Below are 18,720 nucleotides of genomic sequence, written 5' to 3'. Positions count from 1 at the left end.
TGAAGAACCCGTGGACAGATGCTGTGTTTTCTCCCTTGCTCTGCCAGGCCTTTACTGCAGCTGCCTTCAGTTGCTGCTTTTTGTGGGTCTTTCCGTTTTGTATTCATTCATTAAAAAGCAGCAACTGACTTGACCATTGAACAATATCTAATTTCTTTGCTTTGATTAGCTCTTGGGTTTATTTTACAGTGTGCTGTGGGTCATTATCCATTTGCACTGTGAAGTGCTGTCTGATCTGTTTTGTAGCAGTTGGCTGAATCTGAGCAGAAAATATACTCCTGCACACCTCACAATTCATCCTTCTACGGCTACCAGCAGTCACATCATCCATAAACAGTAGTGACCCATTGAAAGCCATAACACAGCCACCACCATCTTTAACAGATAATGTGGTGTGCTTCAGATCATGATTAGTTTCTCTCCCTACTTTTCTTATCCCATCATTCTGGTATGACTCAATCCTGGTTGTTTTGAATTTGTTTGCAAAATCGTTCCATTTGTTGTGCTTTTGCATTTCTTTATGATCTTGACATACCTTGCCATCCATCCACTTACACATCAATATCATTGTAATAATATGTAATCATTGCATTTTTCAAGTAATTTCAGCATATTCAAAGCCTTTGATTGTGTTGGCTAAATAATAATAATTAAATGATGTCCTTCATAATCTTTATGTTGTAGGTGTTTTAACTCTGTATTGAAATGTGTTTTCTAATTTTTTTTTTTTTTTTTCCTTTATTGTTGTATTTTACTTATGTTACATTTCAGTTAGTCTCCCGAGTGGACTTGCTCTTTTCACTTAAGTTTTAATTGTAAAGTGTCAAGTTTAAGTGTCAAGTGTTAAATTTTAGTTTATTTTTCATTGGATTCAGAGTCTTTTCTTTTCAGAGGTCCAGAATAAGCATTACACTATAAACAAAACACTTGAGTGTAAATAAATGTGCACCAAATCCTCGTCAGACTGGTTGTGTTGACAAAATGTGACCTGACTGAAAAAGACTTTAACTAAGGACAATTCTTCAGTATTATCGTATAGTAGTATCATCGTTTCAGTTGGTCTACATTTTGATTTCAGTTACCTTAAAAAAAAAAAATCACACCTAGTTTTAGTTTAGTTTTTGTTAGCTATAGTAAAATCTGCTGTAATAATATCTGCTGTAAGGTGAAGTTAACTGGGGTAAAAGTCACTGTACGGATGCCGACAAATGACACTTGACTAATTTCGCTGCTTTGATTGGTCGAGAGGGCTCCTATTTAGAAGTAGGGTAAAGGTTGTTTGTGATTGGTATTGTGTCCTCTGGTGTGATAATAATGCTGCTCAACAAGGTAAAGCTCTCTATTTTAGCAGTTGCTTAATTGCTTATGTTATGTTTAGCTCATTAAATGTTTGTCTAAGCACTTCTCGACGGACATTTCAACATTTTTCGTCGGCTTTTCTGCACACAGTAGTTACGTCACATGCTAACGTTAGCTAGCTGAATGCTGCAGCGGTTGTAACGTCTTGACTCGGTTTCTCGGAGATGTTTCATTTTATCAAGCATAGCAAGGTTTGGCTCTAGTCCGCATCTCATGTAGTAACAGTAGCTTACACCTCAGTGGCAAAGTGTATACCTTTTTCTCTGCGCTAGTTGGTTCTCTCGAGTTCTCAGGAAAGGTGCGGTGAAAATCGCTCTCTTCTGTGTTTTGATCAGTCAGAAACAGTCTTAAAAGCCCTTACACTGTTCATTTATTCCACGTTATAACTCGATTCTCGTAAATCTAGACATAATGTTATTGACCTGCTGGAAAAACAAATGATGGCTCCACTCAGCGCAGACCAGATGGGATGGCATGTTGCTGCAGAATGCTGTGTTAGCCATGCTGGTTAAGTGTGCCTTGGATTTTGAATAAATCACCAGTGTCACCAGCAAAGCACCTTCATACTTCCTCTTCGATACTTCATGGTGGGAACTACACATATAGGAACTATCTGCTCACCTTTTCTGTGTCTTACAAAGATACGGCATTTGGAAACAAAAATCTCAAATGCCCAAAGGACAGATTTCCACTGGTCTAATGTCCATTCCTTGTGTTCCTTTTCTCAAGCCATTCTCTTCCTCTTGCTGTTTTTCCTTAGAAGTGGCTTCTTTGCAGTAATTCGACCATAAAGTCTAGATTCACACAGATTTCTCCGAACAGTTGATGTTGAGATGTGTGTGCTACTTGAACTCTGTGAAGCTTTCTGATACATTGCTGATTTTTCACACACAGATGCTCAGAGCTGGTGTGCGGTGTGGGATCCGTCTGCAGAGCTCTGCTACAGCCAGTGTTATAGCATCTTCCAGCAGCCCTGCACCATCCCTCGGCTTCTCGTTTGGTAAGTAGAATGTAGACCTTGATAATGTAGTATATGCTTAAAGCGACTTTCTGAAGAGAGAACTTCTTTGGTGCCCACCAAAGAAATTTTTGGAAACTCTTAAAGGAAAATGACTGTGATAAAATATTTTTTTTGCTTCCTTTTTTGCCTAAGTGAGGTTTCATTTTGTTAAGCATGAAATTCCTGGTTATCAAATAAGTTCTGTAGTTCATAGAACCAGTGTTGTTTTCGTTAACGATGATGATGACGAAATTATGTAGTTGACGACCCTTTTATTTCATGATGATGACGAGATAAACATGGCTCTTTGGTGACTAAAACATGACAAGACGTCAGTGAGTTTTCGTTGATGAGACGAAACTAGACGAGAAGGTTAATGGATGTTCCTTCAGTCATCCAAAATGCATGACATGTCTGCAATAACGCTGCTGCATCCCATCTGTTTACCTCCACTGTCAGCGATCAGGTCCTCTGCCTCCCACCTGTTTGGAAAATCCCTGTTTTCTACTTTTCATTGGACTATTTTGGGGGGTCAGTCAGCTTAAATGTCACTGTAAAACGTGTTGACCGATGGTTTTTATCCTCTGATCACTGATCAGTGTGTCATTGGCAACTTGGAAAACGGGTTAGCGCACAGGTCGTGGCCTTCGCGGCAGCTGTTGCAGTGCATTGTATGATTTGTAGTGTAAGTCGTGGAGCGTTCTTTACCTGTGATCTATTAATAATAACTATATGAAATCATATAAAGCCATATAAAACTATATGGCGGGCTGGATGTTCCTCGCGGGCCTTGAGTCTGACACATGCTTTAATCACTGATGGACCATGGCAGACGCTGGACGTTGCACGAACGTTCCATATGCTCGGCGGATGCAAACCAAAGATCTATGGACTTATTGTCAATATAACACATTTGAAAGGAAAACTGAATGCATTGTCCAGGGAGACGGCGGTATCTGTGGATTAAAACTTGGTGGATAAAACACCACAATTCTTAGGTGGCACCTGAAGGCTCACCACCCTGATATTTTGCACTAGTTAAAGATAGCCAGGTGTTGTGTGGTGTCTGCTTTTATATATAATTTACAACTTAATTGCCTGGCAGACAAGGTCAAGTTAAGCATTGCTTATATTTTGAGGATATGTATGTTCATGCACTTTAGCAAATTCTGAGAAATAAAGCCCCTTTTACCAAAGTGAGAATGTTCTTTGTTTATTGTGTTTTTGGAGTAATTGATTCCACTATTATTCGCTAATTATTCAAATTAATTTGTAAAGACAAATACTTTTTTTATTTTTTCCCCACTAAAGCTGACTAAAACTGGACTAAAACTCACATTTAGAAATGACTGAAACACTTTTGTCCAAAAGACTAAGACTACAACTAAAATGGTTTAAAAGAACAAAACAAAAAAACAACAACACTACATAGAACATAGTAACCTAAAGCTAAAAGACTTTGTTGCTCCTTTGGCCCACAGAGCTCAATGATCAGCAAAAGGAGTTCCAGCAGCTTGCGAGGAAGTTTGCACGAGAAGAAATCATTCCTGTTGCTCCCACTTATGACAAGAGTGGAGAAGTAAGTATAACAAGGATTATGCTTACTACTGTAGTGAGTGATTATGGGGTATGGGTTGTGGGTTCTTTGCATTTATATTAACAAAAAATGGGCCAATAACAATAAGACTGTAGACAGTCATTGCTCTCCAGACCAGAGAATTTTGACAGTTAATGCTGACCCCTTTTCCTCTCCTGTGAGATTTCAGCCATTCTGATCACTGCGGTGTATATAGCTCCGGATGCTAAAACTAACTTGGGCCTTAGCCTCCTGCATACTGCCATTAGCACCTAGCTGAAAAAAGTATCTAGATGCAGTACACATAATAGTGGGGAACTTCAATCATGTGGACTTAAAAGTAGTGTTCCCCAAGTTCTACCAGCATGTAAACTGTGCTACACGTGGGAACAGCCTACCAGGTGGTCTGCTCCAGCATAAAATGGGGATACAAGGCTATACCAAGACCCCACCTGGGCCAAGTTGGATTATAAAAATAAATTTGAGGACCACCTGCACAGCAACAACTCGAGGCAGGTGTGACTGGGGGTACAAAGCCTCACTGACGCCAAACCCAGCCCAATGCTGTGGATGGTGATGCTGTGCTGGTAAAGGAGCTGAACTGCTTTTTCGCCTGGTTTGAATATTAAAAAAAAACAAAAAAAAACACCAGAAGGAACCATACCACATCCTGATGGTGTCACTGGCAAGGTACTGAAGGTCTATGTAGACCAGCTCACAGGGGTGTTCACTAAAATATTGAACCTGTCCTTAGTACAGGTCAATATCCCACCCTCAACCATCATCCCTCTCCCAAAAAAAGACCACTATCAGCAGCCTAAATGACTTTTGGCCAGTGGCTCTCATGCCAGTCATGAAGTGTTTTGAGAAACTAGTCAGTCACATCACACAAGGACTTCCACCCACTTTCACCCCCACCAGTTTGCATATAGGGATAACAGATCAACAGAGGATGCTATTGCCACAGCTCTCCACACAACCCTGACAAATCTGGAACAGAACGACTGATGTGTCAGGCTTCTTTTCATTGACTTCAGCTCAGCGTCAATACAATCATCCCTAACAGACAGACAACAAAATTAATCAACCTTGACCTCCCACACTCCATCTGCATCTGGATTAAGGACTTCCTTAGAGACCATCCAGAGTCCAAGTATGGCTGTGCCTCCATCTACCCAAGCAACTCTATGGTGATGTTCAGACAACAGCTCATCCCTGGGGGAGATAAGTCTACAGACAGGGACGAGGTGGAACAACTGGCATTGTGATGCAGCATTAACAACCTAGTCCTCAACGCCACAAAAACTAGAGATAATAATGGATCTCAGGACAAGCAGATCTGACCCTCAGCCTATATACATCATACATGTGGAGAAGGTCTCTGACTTAAAATTTCTGGGCTTGCACCTGCATGATGGCTTAATCTGGAAAACCAACACTGCTGCACTGATCAAGAAGGCACTGCAGCAGCTCCACTTCCTGAGATGATCATTTAGCTGCATAGATTTAAAAATGATATGCACAAGCTTGCCTTGGGAAAAAACACACACTCACACAAAGGGGAAAAAGAGATGCTTAAAGGCTGAGTAACTGATACATGTGTCTCTTTACAGTATCCTTTCCCCATCATCAAGAAGGCATGGGAGCTTGGTCTGATTAACGGTCACATTCCACAGGAATATGGTATGTTTTCGTGTGTGTGTGTGTGTGTGTGTTAGTGTGTATCAAATTGACCTTTAACATGACTTTTTGTAACTAACTTTTTAGCGTGCATGTGGAATGTTAAGTCAGTATGGCTCATAATACTTTGATAGTCCTCCTCCTCATCTTGACAGTGATGTCACTTTGTGAGAGGTCTCTGTGGGCATTCTCAGTTTCTCCAGTATAGCTGACTTCCTTCCTTCCTTGTTTGGGACTCGTGTTAGTTTTTTGTTTTTGCTGCAAAGCAAATTGCCCCTCGGGAATAATAAAGTATTTTGAATGGAATTGTCCTGCTGCATTAGTAAATATGCCAAGTGGAAAAAGTACGGAATTCCTTGAAATGATCAGAGCAATTGGGTTGTATTTATATAGTGCCAAATCACAGCAGTCACCCCGAGGCACTTTAACCTACAATAATATAGAGAGGAGATCAGTATCTTTACTTTGTACTTTAACCCAATGTTACTCTACAACAATGTAAGAATGTTCCAGAAAAATTTCATCTTGCATTTTTAAAGTTATACTTTACTTTCCAACACTTTAAATTTTTGTCATTGAAGCATCTTGTGTTCAGGGGTGCATATAAGCAATGCAGTGAGCTCTTAATTGGTTATAGTTCAGACAACTTGTTTGTTCCTTAGCCAGAAATGGCCTTTAATAAAAAAAAAATATTACAAATAGCTGGCACATAAATGTATAACAGCTCTAATGTGTCAGAAATGTCTTTTTTTTTTTTTTTTTTTGTATTCAGGTGGAATGGGTTTGTCAAGCTTTGACACTTGCCTCATCACAGAGGAGCTGGCTTATGGCTGCACAGGGGTACAGACTGCCATAGAGGCAAACTCTCTGGGAGTAAGTGTTTACAGCCTTCAGTGATTCACAGTCTCTAATTTCTTCAGCTTCACCAAGTCACAGACCTACCACTAAAGATTTAGAGCCTCTAAATCAGGTTTGGAACCTGTTCCAAATGTTAGAACCTATTAATGCAGCTAATCATAAACAGAAAGCAGTCCAATTTTTATTTAGTCAGATATCACAAATGGCAGTCTGCTTAAAGGAGCTATATGCATCACAAGCTGACTCTCAGTTCACACATGGTAGGGGGGGAAAATGCCCCATAAAATGAGGGAAGACACAAATGCTAGCTTAATAGTTAAGTTTATATTGTGAATTTTTTAAAGATTGCTGTTGTAGCTCTTAACACAATATTAAAAATATAATTAACCCTTTGGTGAATTATTTCCCATTGTTGTACATTAATAAAGTGTAGATATGATTATTTAAAGTTTTATAAGTGAGGGACACATTAGCCCACGATGGATTGACATGCTGCAGCTCCAGGCTGCTTCTGTACTTTTTGCCTCTTTCACACCCAGAACACTGTGATGGTTCAAACACATGAATAACTGAGTAGCTCACTTAAAAATGAAATTATATCTGTTACCCCACACAGCAAATGCCTGTCATTATTGCTGGCAGTGATGCACAGAAGAAGAAATACCTGGGAAGGATGACTGAGGAGCCCCTTATGTGTGTAAGTATTTGATTAGAAAAGATTAATTCAATATTTTGAAGCTCATTTTAGCATCCAGTGATGTCTTGTGTGGTGGTTACATCAAGCAGGGGTCTCCAAACATTTTTCAAGGAGGGCCAGATGTGATCATGTTAAAGTGCCCACTTTTTCTTCAAATGAAAAAAAAAAAAAGCTGGTATGTTCTACTGTGCTGCTGTGTGCTGACAGCTGTCTTCAGATCAGTTTAACTCCTGTGTGGTTTTCTGCAGGCTTACTGTGTCACAGAGCCCGGGGCAGGATCTGATGTGGCTGGTATCAAAACACGAGCTGTGAAGATGGGTGACGAGTATGTTGTTAACGGGCAGAAGATGTGGATCACTAATGGGGGGAAGGCTAACTGGTGCGTGTGCTCACAGTTGCTGCTGTTATCCTGCCTTCATGAAAATTACAATGATTTAATGCTTTAAAGGGATTCATCTTCAAGGCCATTTTCAAAGCTGAAATTTGAGCTGATGTTGAATGTTGATGAGCATTTTAATCTTCATGTAGAATTTATTGCAGGACTTTCTTTAGGGCCTGGTAATTTAATACTTTTTTTGTCCTGTTTAGGTACTTCCTGCTTGCTCGCACTAACCCAGATCCCAAATGTCCAGCCAGCAAGGCTTTTACTGGATTCATTGTGGATGCAGACAGTCCTGGAGTTCAAGTAGGAAGGAAGGTAAGATGAGACTGCAGTATTTTTAGTGTCTGTTCTACTAGGAGAGAATTTGGAAATGTGTGGAAAAGGTTTGAACGTAAAAGTTAAGGTTTGAGGTAAAAGTTAAATTATTAATGTGGAAATTGCTTTGTAATGTTTTGAGCCATGTGTGATATGTTCAGGTGCATTATTAGGACAGCCATATTTTGGCAGCACTCAGACCCAAATACAGTGCAGTTGCACATGTAACATGTTTTTTTTTTTTTTTTTTTTCAAAATATTTTTATTAGAGTGAATCAACAAAATTACAATAAATGTATAATTCTTATTGAACATATGCACCTATAGCCACACTTAATATAATACTGACAAAACAGTGCATCAGAAAATGATTTTTTTTTTTTTTCCTGTTTAAATTGGTACAATGCCATCTGCCCAATTTGCAAGCCTGACAATAGGTGCAACAGCAGTGGATTGGTCTAGCTTGCACCTATCGTCAGGCTGACAGGGAGTAGGGCTGTTTTTGACTTGTCTAAAAGTAAGAAAATTGTCAAAATTGAGTCCAGTCTAATGGACAAGGTTAAACATTCTCCATACAATATTGCATGTTACAGTTTGAAACCATTAGTCACATCCTTCAGTGATCGAGTCATATTTTAAATGCCACAGAAATATGTGACACTGTGCTGTAAACATTATACACTTAATATCAGGTCATCTACTAATTGGAAGGTTGCTAGTTTGATTCCTGGCTGCTCCAGTCTGCATGCCAAAGTGGCTTCGGGCAAGGTACTGAACCTGATGCAACTGTCGGAGTATGAATGTCTGTGAATGTTAGATAGAAAGCACTTTGAAGTAGAAAACAGCGTGTGTGTGTGTGTGTGTGTGTGTGTGTGTGTGTGTGTGTGTGTGTGTGTGTGTGTGTGTGTGTGTGTGTGTGTGTGTGTGTGTGTGTATGGGTAAATGCAAACATGTTGTATAAAGTGCTAAGCTAGAGTAGAAAAGTGCTATATAAGAACTAGTCCATTTACCATTAAAGTAATGTGAGTGGTGTTACCAACAGCATCTTAGTATCCACTGTCCACCTCCGGTTGACTGGTTACAGCCTACATAAAGCTAACAGTGAGGTGTGTTTTTTTTTTTTTATTAAAATGTTCCTGTCACTATGATACAGGCAGGCATGTTACTGTGCTTTTGGTATACAGAAACATCTGCTACCCAGCCAGGATAGTCCTGTAATCTACTTCTCTTTTGTGCCTGTAGGAGATGAACATGGGCCAGAGGTGCTCTGACACAAGGGGCATCACCTTTGAGGATGTGAGGATACCAAAGGAGAACGTCCTGATTGCAGAAGGAGCTGGCTTCAAAATTGCCATGGGTGCATTTGACAATACAAGGCCACCAGTAAGTCTTCCAGACCTGACACCAGTAATGACTCTGGGTATAGTGCTCGTCAAAACTAGGTTTGAGTTCTAAAGAAGGCATTATGACAAAAGCAGAGTGATTCCAGCATTTATTTATTTCGTGCAGGAAGAAACGGCAAGAATTGGATATTTAATAGCAGGACGTGTTTGCGAATAAAATGCACCACATCAACCAATCAGAAAATTATATGGCAACGTGACATTTGGTTGCTGTGGAACAGGTGAAAAGGTGGTAAAGGAGACTCAGTCTTGTGGTGGACAGGAACTATTTATTTTGGAGTGGCACAAATAATTTGTGGCATCTTATTGTGACACCTGACTGTTCTTCAAATAGTTGTACAGAAAACACCTGAGCCACTGACTGCAGTTCTGTATATAACTGTTATATTTGTACACACGTTTTTAAAATTTACAACTTTTTTTTGTATTTGTGAAAACAGTTAAACAAGTTTGGTTTTCACAGTAAAAAATCTAACTTTTTTTTCTGTACTGCTTTTTATGTTTTTGTGGGGTTTTTATTAATTTTTAGGTCCAATGTGTTCATAAAATGTCAAAATGAAAGAATAACTGTCACACAGAGGGGGTTGTGCTGAACTTTAATCTGTAGTAAACTGTTTGGCAGCAAAAGCAACTCTTGGTCTGTGTTTTCTATTTGGAAACTTGCATGCAGACTACAAGGTGTCAAACATCACCAAATTTAAATATTTGTCTGATTTATGCTTGCTAACGTATTTGATGCAATGCAGGTGGCGGCAGGAGCAACCGGCCTGGCACAGAGAGCACTTGCTGAAGCTACTAATTACGCTATGGAGAGGAAGACCTTTGGCAAAGTAATTGCTGAGGTCTGTTCACACACACTTCATTTCTGTCTTCTAAAATCTGGTTATTTTTATTTGGACTGAGTTTTTTTATTTATTTATTTTTTCCTCTCCTGTTTACTCCAACTCAGATGAGTAACTGTGCTTCTGTGTCTTGTTTCACAGCACCAAGCTGTGTCCTTTCTCCTGGCAGAGATGGCGATGAAGGTGGAGCTGGCCAGGTTGGCGTATCAGCGGGCTGCCTGGGAAGTAGATCAGGGCCGCAAAAACACCTACTACGCCTCCATTGCCAAGGCCTTCGCTGGGGACATCGCCAATCAGGTGGCCTCTGATGCTGTTCAGATATTTGGAGGCAACGGATTCAATAGCGAGTACCCTGTAGAGAAGCTGATGAGGGATGCAAAGATCTACCAGGTGGGTGGTGATAATGTAAGTAGACCCTGCTGGCATCGTCTCCGCTTCATTTTCTTTAATTTGCCTGATTTCTTTTGTAGATCTACGAGGGCACAGCTCAGATCCAAAGACTCATTATTGCCCGAGAACACCTGGGAAGATCCAAGAAGTGAAATCAGTCAGCAGCCTGACTCATCCGCTTTTAAATGTATCTTTTTCTAGACATAATGCACTTGTTTCTGTACAATAGGTCTGGCCTCTTAAACTCAGGATGGGGATCAGAATGTTGAAGCCTTATTGCCACTTCATCATGCTGTGCTTTTCCAGACTAATCCATGTCAACAAGACCTGCCCATCAGAATTACAGCCTCCTTTGACCAGAAGTCACACTTCAGGAGGCCATAGGTCACCTCAGTTCAGCAAGTCAGAGAATGACACAGCTACTTCACGTTTATAGAACACCTTTGACTGTTTCTGTTAATTATAAGAAAAAATAGTTTAGCATTACTATGATGGCATTTTCCAGTTGCCTCTTATGTTAAGTTTCTGCTGCTCAACCTGAACTGATGTGACTTAAGTTGGAAAAATGAAGCACTTAAATATTAATTATAAATATAAATGATTGCCTGTCTCTGTACTTGGACTGACCCTCAGCCTTGCAGTCCTTTTTTAAGTGTGAGTGATGTTTGGTCACATTTCCTCTTCTGTTTTGCAGCACAAACTTCTAAAATGATAATTTGAATCCTGCCTTATTCTAAGCCCTTGATATCAGTTCTACTGCTTTCTGTTCTACATTTCAAATGAATGTCCAGTGTAAACGCATCAGGTTCACGCCTCACCTCTGCAGACAAGGCAAGTGTGGATAAGATGTAAATAGACTGCAGTCCAGTGTAACATAATGGAGAACTCTTCTGTGTTTGCTCTCACTGAATAAACTATTTCATCAAATCTAGAAGTCATGATGGTTTTCTGTCGTCCTCTCCTTTCTCACATTTGCTGAATCGGCAAACAGTTTTAAAAATGGCACTTCTGAATTCTCCACATGTTGAAATAAACCTCTCATTGCTTAATCAGCTCTTAATCAGGTGGGCAGCACACAAGATTTTTTATTTTTTTTAATTACAAAAAAGCTTCTGGCATGGAAGATATTTATTTTGCCCATGTGACCTGTCTTGTACAAAAAGTCAGGTGTGGGTTCTTTCCATGGATGCAGTATTCGAACCACACTCAGATGGGTTTCATCTAGTCTTGTTCATGTAAATAAACTTGGAACAACTGTTCATCTGTCAGAAATATGGCTGTTTTCCCAGCAGAGTATTACCATACAGAGAAAAGGTTGCATTAGTACCAGGGGGAGGTGTCAGAAGTGAGCAAATAAAGAGAAACACTACATCACAGAACACTCAAGCCAGCAGGTAGTGTCAGGAAATATTCTCAAAAGTCAAATAATGACTTCTCAGGGAGTTGCAAAGGTGCTTTAATTTGATTGGCCAGTACTGGAAGTCTTTGAGTCCTGTACTTCTGGAAAAAGCCCTAATCCCACACTGTGAAGATGCTTATTTACATGTAAAAATGTTAAAGTAAGCAAGTGTAATCAAAGTCTACTTAAATTATCTAAATTTGATCTAAAGTAAGGAAAAATGTTATTTTCCTCTAAAAGGTTTGTAAAAGTTCTGAAAATCCTGCAGCATTGCTTGGCACCAGCTCAGAAAGTGACTCTTCAAAATAGTTTAAAAATAATTTCCAGTTTAATCTATGATAAAGCATTTTTTGTTTTGTTTTGTTCATAGAAATCTGATGGATACAGGAAGTGAGTTCTTAGGCAAATAAATTACCTAGAAAAGGTACCTAAAAATTCTACTTACTTCCTTTCCTTTTTACTACTTGAGTTAAATGTTCAACACGACACAGATCAGGATTTGGGCTGCGGTTTTCACTCCGAACCAAAAGGTGGCGGTAATGCGCCTAAAACTAATGGGCGGAATTGTTGTAGAAGAAGAGGACGGGAAGACGCCGGATCATGTCAGAATGGTAATCAGCGACCTGTTTCTAATGCAATAACGAGTGTAGTTTACGATAACATTACAACACAAGAAGATGTAAATACCAATTTTTCTCTAATCCGCCCAAACTTAGTTTTTCACAAGCGAGTTAATCAGCGAAAGCAGCAAGCAAAGTGGCTAAAATTTAGCTCGCATCATCGTTAGCATGTAGCATCCTGTCAACAAGCCGTGAATGTTAATGTTAACATTCAAACATTTCTCTGCTTTACGCGTGTTAACGCAAGGCTGATTGTAAATGGAAGGAAGTGAGCTCGGACGGTTTGAGATCACTGCGTTTTTGAGGCCTGTTTGACGTGTTGTTGGTGTGTGTTTAATGTCAGGGAACCCAGGTGAAAGATGTGATCATTAAGCCCGACGCTCCCAGCGCGCTGCTGCTGGAGAAACACGCAGACTACATCTCTGCTTACGGCTCCAAAAAGGACGACTATGTGAGTACAGGCATCCTAAGAGGGTTCGTGTCTTAAAGGAAGGGTGATCACTGTCATCCTGGCTCTTCCAGGATGACAGTAATCCACTTCAAAAGGGGGGATGAGGGGTTACTGAATAGTTGAAAATTGTGGGAATCCTATTCTGCAGATCACAATCCAGATGAGCTCCTTTGAAAGATTCTTGAGTTGATCAAAAAGCAGCCAGCCTATTTGAACCAACATTACCAAGTTCAGACATTACGTCTCATGTGCTGCTGACCCTTTATGTCCTGTGTGTGTGTGTGTGTGTGTGTGTGTGTGTGTGTGTGTGTGTGTGTGTGTCCAGGAGTACACGCTGTCTGAGTACCTGAGGATGAGCGGTGTCTACTGGGGGCTGACTGTGATGGACCTGATGGGCCAGCTGCCCAGGATGAACCGGCAGGAGATCATAGACTTCATCAAAGCCTGTCAGCATGAGTGTGGCGGGATCAGCGCCAGCATTGGACATGACCCCCACCTGCTCTACACCCTCAGTGCCGTCCAGGTAGCAGATTACTCTGCAGCTTTGTGAAAAGTTGGAAACTCACTGGATTTTGATTTGGGTTTAATTACCCATCATTTTCTATAGAATAAATTACTTCATTAGAGAATGTAGAAATTGGGAAAATATAAGTATTTTTTTATTGACTTCAATATTTAATACTTTAATAGCTATCAATTAGTATCTCTTTTAGCATCATTTTGTAGCCATTTCAGTGTAGTAACATATGACTAAATTGTTGCTTATATTTAGTGCTTTGCAAATTATCTCAAATTATATCCAAGTGTCAGGTCTGGAAAGTAGCTTGGATGTTCTGCATTTTGTGTATTTTGTTGTCTCTTGTTGATTAGTATTTTGTGAACTCTCTTCCTCAGATCTTGTGCTTGTACGACAGCGTAGATGCGATTGATGTGGACAAAGTGGTTGAATATGTCAGAGGGCTGCAGCAGGAAGACGGCTCTTTTGCAGGGGACAAATGGGGTCAGTGAGCTTTACTCTCACGTCCCTTTATAATACATGTGGTCCTGAAATAGGGAAGAAATTAATAATGCAAGCAACAATTTCTGTACAGCAGAGAACACAATTGGCAGCATCAGCCCCACACTTTTCATAACTTTTATCTTTCAAATATTTAACTAGCTACTGCTAAGTTTACTTGTTTGTTTTTGCAGATTGAAGTTATTCATGTGATCGTGATTGAGTCTTGGGCTCTCCTAAAAAAAACAGATTCAAGGAGGTTGTGATTAAAAAAAAAATCTTTGTATAAGTGAATGCAACTTACTGTAAATAAATGTTGTCATTTAGGGCTTGCAACTAAAATGAAATAAAGAATAAGTGCTGTTGGTTTATCAGAATAGTTTAACTTTTATTTCTTTTTGTCTTTGCAGGAGAAATAGACACGCGCTTTTCTTTCTGCGCTGTTGCTACACTTGCATTACTGGTATGTATGTTAGTCTTTTCCTCAAGTTTTCACTTAACTTATTTATGTAAAACTTGAAACTTTTTTTAGTTGAATGTGTGATTGAAAGCATGTTTTGTTCAGGTGTAGTATTTGGATGTTTAAACTTTATATGAAGAAAATGAGGCTAAGAACAATAAAGTTCAACAGTATCACAAACTTCATCAGTTGACTCAGCAACTTCTTAATTAAGTTTTAAAAGGTGTATAATTCTATATCATTTTAAGATGTTTATATAATGACATTTTTTCTAACCAGGGCAAGATGGACACCATCAGTGTTGACAAAGCTGTAGAGTTTGTTTTGTCCTGCATGAACTTTGATGGAGGTTTTGGATGTAGACCTGGTTCTGAGTCTCACGCTGGTCAGGTGAGTTCATTGAGCTGAAAATGCGCTGATGAAAGAAGTAATACATTTAGTTGAGTGTCTGGTGCATCAGACTGGGTGGATTTAATTATGTCAGAATGGCCGGGAAAAGGACTTTCTTTCAGATTGTTGTCTCGGTTCTAAGAATGAAGGCTATTCCAGGCTATTATACAAGTAAGATTGTTTTCATACAGCGGTGTGTACCATTCCCACCACAAACCAGCCAGACTCTGATTCTTACAGGTACCATTTAATTAAGCTGAGGATCTTTTGAAGCATCTGCTTTTCAGACCAGAAACTATGGTTCCTTCTCACTCAGTTGTGCACTTAAAGGTCTCCTGTTTCTCTTTCTGTTCTGGTCAGTGCAGTATTGTCTGTTCTTCCAAGAGAGCACTACACATTGTTGTATGAATGTTCTCTCTTTGGCAAGTTTCCACATGGAATAGCCTTGACTTCTTAAAAAAGTTTCAGTAGATTCTTTTTTTTGGTCTTTCTGAGACTATAAGAAACGAAGGCAGTTCCACTCTTTTTAAACAAAAGCAACAGAACCCTTTAAGTTTAACACTAAAATAAAAAAAAATTAAAGAAATGATATGTTGCCACTTTGACACTTCCCACATGATTTAAGCCTGCGCTCCGGTCTTGTTGGGAGGGGCTGATGTATAACTGAAGGCCGGACAGTAACAGTGGAAGGCTAATATTCTCAGCCTGGATGGTGACTAATGTTGCATTTCTGGAACACTTAACAGATTTACTGCTGCACTGGCTTCCTGTCGCTCACCGGCCAGCTTCACCAGGTGAACGCTGACCTGCTGGGCTGGTGGCTCTGTGAGAGACAGCTGCCATCTGGAGGCCTCAACGGACGACCCGAGAAGGTTTGTGCAAAACTCTGACATGATGATGTTTTCAGGAAGGGCTCAAAGTAGAGCTGCTACTCCTCCGCATTGAAAGGAGCCAGTTGAGGTGGTTTCTCCAGCTGATTAGTATTCCTCCTGGACGCCTCCTAGGTGCAGTGTTTCGGGCATATCCTAAGAGTAGAAGGCTCTGGGGGAGACCCAGGACATGCTGGAGAGATAATATATCTTGGCTGGTTTGGGAAGACTTCGGTGTTTCCCTGGATGAGCTGGAGGGATTAGATGGAGGTCTAGGTGTCACTGCTCAGTCTGCTGCCCCTGAGCTACCTGAACCCAAATAAGGGGCAGAAAACAGATTCATAAATGCATTATGAGGAGATGATTTTTGTAGATGTCACATTTAAATCCTCTCTCTGCTCTGATGTTTACTGTCATGTTAAATACCTTTCTCACATAATAGTAGCACTATAAATTTTAAATGAAGATTTTCACATCTAAATATTGCTTGTTGGACCTCTAAAGAGTGCAGCCACCTGGAAACATATAAATGCCAACTTAGTTGAACTTCCACTTACTGAAAACATTAAAATGTATGGAAACAAAGACTTGGATGTAGTTACAGTTGTGTGACAGTTCTGGTTTCCTTTCGGTCTTATTCAGCTTCCAGATGTGTGCTACTCATGGTGGGTTTTGGCCTCCCTGAAGATCATCGGCAGGATCCACTGGATCGACAAAGACAAGCTGCGAAGGTTTATTCTGGCCTGTCAAGATGAGGAGACGGGAGGATTTGCTGATAGACCAGGAGATATGGTGAGCTGTTAAACACAACTGAAATTCATTAAAGGAGGAGTTTGTTTGTTTTACATGTCATTGTGCTTAACAACCTAATTGTACTTTTCAGTCAATGCATTTAAATATTTGTGGCCAAATATTAATAAGAAATGCCTCCATTTGCATGTCACTAATGGGCACGTTGGGTCTGTGCTCTGCTGTCTGTGTCAGTTTGATACACACTGACTTGCTTACTCAGCGCTGAGCTGAGAGCTAATAGTAATAACATAGTAATAACCAAGCAATGACTATAAGCCATTAACTGGCAAAACAGGGGTGCAGAGAGGAGAGTAGCTGCTGTACAGTAAGGAATGTGGTGGGAGGTTTCAGGTGATTAAAATGAAGAAGCATGTACTGATAGATTTACGGAGCTTTCAAGTTCACTTTGATGTTTGAGCCTTAAGTGAATTTAATACTTTTAGAGTTACACAACTTTGAGATCAACACTTTTCAGACACGAAGGTTTCAGTCTTGGCATGTGAGTCAAGCAGGTGATTTAAGACACTTTGTATATTTCAGATTTTGGTATGTTACAAAATAATCTCTACTGACTTTAGTTGTGAGTGGTAAATGTGTTTTGGGCCATCTCTGTGGCCCAGTCTTTCTATAAGATTTTACTGTAGTGTCTTCTTTTAGTCTCTGTGATACCAGGATGTGTTCTTACAGCTTCCCATAAAATATTTTGACATTGAATAACTATTGGCTCACTGTCCACTCTTGGCAGGAAAAGAGTCCCACAATGAAAATTGCATGTGAAATTACCTCATCGTCTGGTTGAGGGACTTCTTGAACTTTCTAGCTTTTGAGAAGAGGAAGAAACTCATGAAAAGTTCATCTGCAGTGAGAAAGTTTTGAAGTTATGACCTCACACTCTGGAGATCATTTGTTATCCTGCTGAGACAACTGGTCAGCACACTGACTGGACTGCAGGGTTGTTTGTCTGTCTAATAAGATGCCAGTCAAACATGCTCGTATTCAAAAAAACAACATCGGCACTTAGTTTCTTTACTACAACATCTGATAGATATTACTTGAGTTGTAAGAGAGAGTGTGACTGGATGTCTGCTCTTTATGTTCTGTTTAATATGTTGCATTGTCTGTATCTGCAGCTTTTTGATGAAATTCCTTTTTGTTTGTGTTGATCCTTATTAATCCTCCTTTGCAGGTGGATCCGTTCCACACTCTGTTCGGGGTTGCAGGTCTCTCCCTCCTCGGAGATGAACAGATCAAACCGGTGAATCCGGTATTGTGCATGCCTGAGGACGTCCTTCAGCGGATCGGCCTGCAGCCCGACCTCCTCAGCTAACCCTCTGAAGTATCACGCAGACACCTTTTACACCCACACAAGCACGGCCTCATGCCACGGCTGGATGTTGGGAGCACAGAGTCTCACAGTTTGGACATGACTTCCTCTGAACCTCTCTCTTTTAATCCTCCCTCTACTCATCGGGTCAGTGTTGTCGTGTCACTGCAACTAAAGGAGGAGGTTTTGAAAAGATGCTTTGAAGTGTCATCATCTTTGCAGAAGTCTGGAAATCATGTGACAGCATTCATTAACTTTTCAACTTACTCAGTATGTCAGTTTTTTTTTTTGGGGGGGGGGGGGGGGGGGGGGGGGGCATGTAAAGGTTTGCTCACAGTTAAAATCTTTCAACTTCCTGCTGTTGTGACCTTTCAGCTTGTCCTTGAGCCAAGAAGCTTTCACTGTTATGAGTTTCTGTGGCCTGAAGTTCAGTTCAGTTCTGTCCTGTTGTGCTTTATTAACATGTTTGTTAACTGAATGACTGGGAATATCCATAGCTTAGCAGCTCTGACCTTGAAAGAGGAGGTTTGAATTCACCTGAGGGAGACAAAGATTACATTTGCTGTTTCACTTTGTTTTTGCACCTAAAACCTCTGACAGTTTTAAAGATGCGTTTTCATTTTTCTGCCTTTTCACATAGCTACTTGTATAATTGAGTAAGAGCATGTCAAGGGCACTAGACCAATCACACCAACACTGCTCGTAGGCGTCAGAAGTGGAGCTGTATTACAGGACAGCTTTATGTCACTACATTTAAAATAAACCCTATACAGACTTAGGAAGAGGAAATGTTCACTTTGTGACAGGAACCACCCGGAGCTTGAACAGTATCATTATTATGTTTAATGTCTTATCCAGGACTGAAGTTACACTATTTATTTAAATCTGTGTTGCTCAGTGCAGCTGTGCTGGCTTC

General features: G+C 40.2%; 2 protein-coding genes across 2 annotated transcripts; both read left to right on the top strand.

The window, feature by feature from the left end:
• The first annotated feature begins 1,202 nt into the window (after positions 1-1,202).
• Positions 1,203-11,433, top strand: acadm (acyl-CoA dehydrogenase medium chain). Its single transcript, XM_030751479.1, has 12 exons — positions 1,203-1,329; positions 2,254-2,359; positions 3,841-3,938; positions 5,549-5,618; positions 6,388-6,488; positions 7,090-7,170; positions 7,419-7,549; positions 7,759-7,867; positions 9,110-9,250; positions 10,017-10,112; positions 10,254-10,502; positions 10,583-11,433. The coding sequence occupies exons 1-12, from the start codon at positions 1,315-1,317 to the stop codon at positions 10,652-10,654; spliced, it is 1,269 nt and encodes a 422-aa protein (XP_030607339.1). The 5' UTR covers positions 1,203-1,314; the 3' UTR covers positions 10,655-11,433.
• A 990-nt stretch (positions 11,434-12,423) lies between these two features.
• Positions 12,424-18,097, top strand: rabggtb (Rab geranylgeranyltransferase subunit beta). Its single transcript, XM_030751648.1, has 9 exons — positions 12,424-12,512; positions 12,865-12,972; positions 13,298-13,495; positions 13,867-13,972; positions 14,380-14,432; positions 14,709-14,819; positions 15,566-15,691; positions 16,331-16,480; positions 17,667-18,097. Exons 1-9 carry the CDS (start codon positions 12,441-12,443, stop codon positions 17,805-17,807), a joined length of 1,065 nt encoding a protein of 354 aa, XP_030607508.1. The 5' UTR covers positions 12,424-12,440; the 3' UTR covers positions 17,808-18,097.
• The last annotated feature ends 623 nt before the right edge of the window (positions 18,098-18,720 follow it).

This window comes from Archocentrus centrarchus, chromosome 17 (genome assembly GCF_007364275.1).
Source record: "Archocentrus centrarchus isolate MPI-CPG fArcCen1 chromosome 17, fArcCen1, whole genome shotgun sequence".
Classification (NCBI taxonomy): Eukaryota; Metazoa; Chordata; class Actinopteri; order Cichliformes; family Cichlidae; genus Archocentrus; species Archocentrus centrarchus.
Note: the sequence above shows the minus strand (reverse complement) of the source record. Positions and strands in the feature narration are given on the sequence as shown.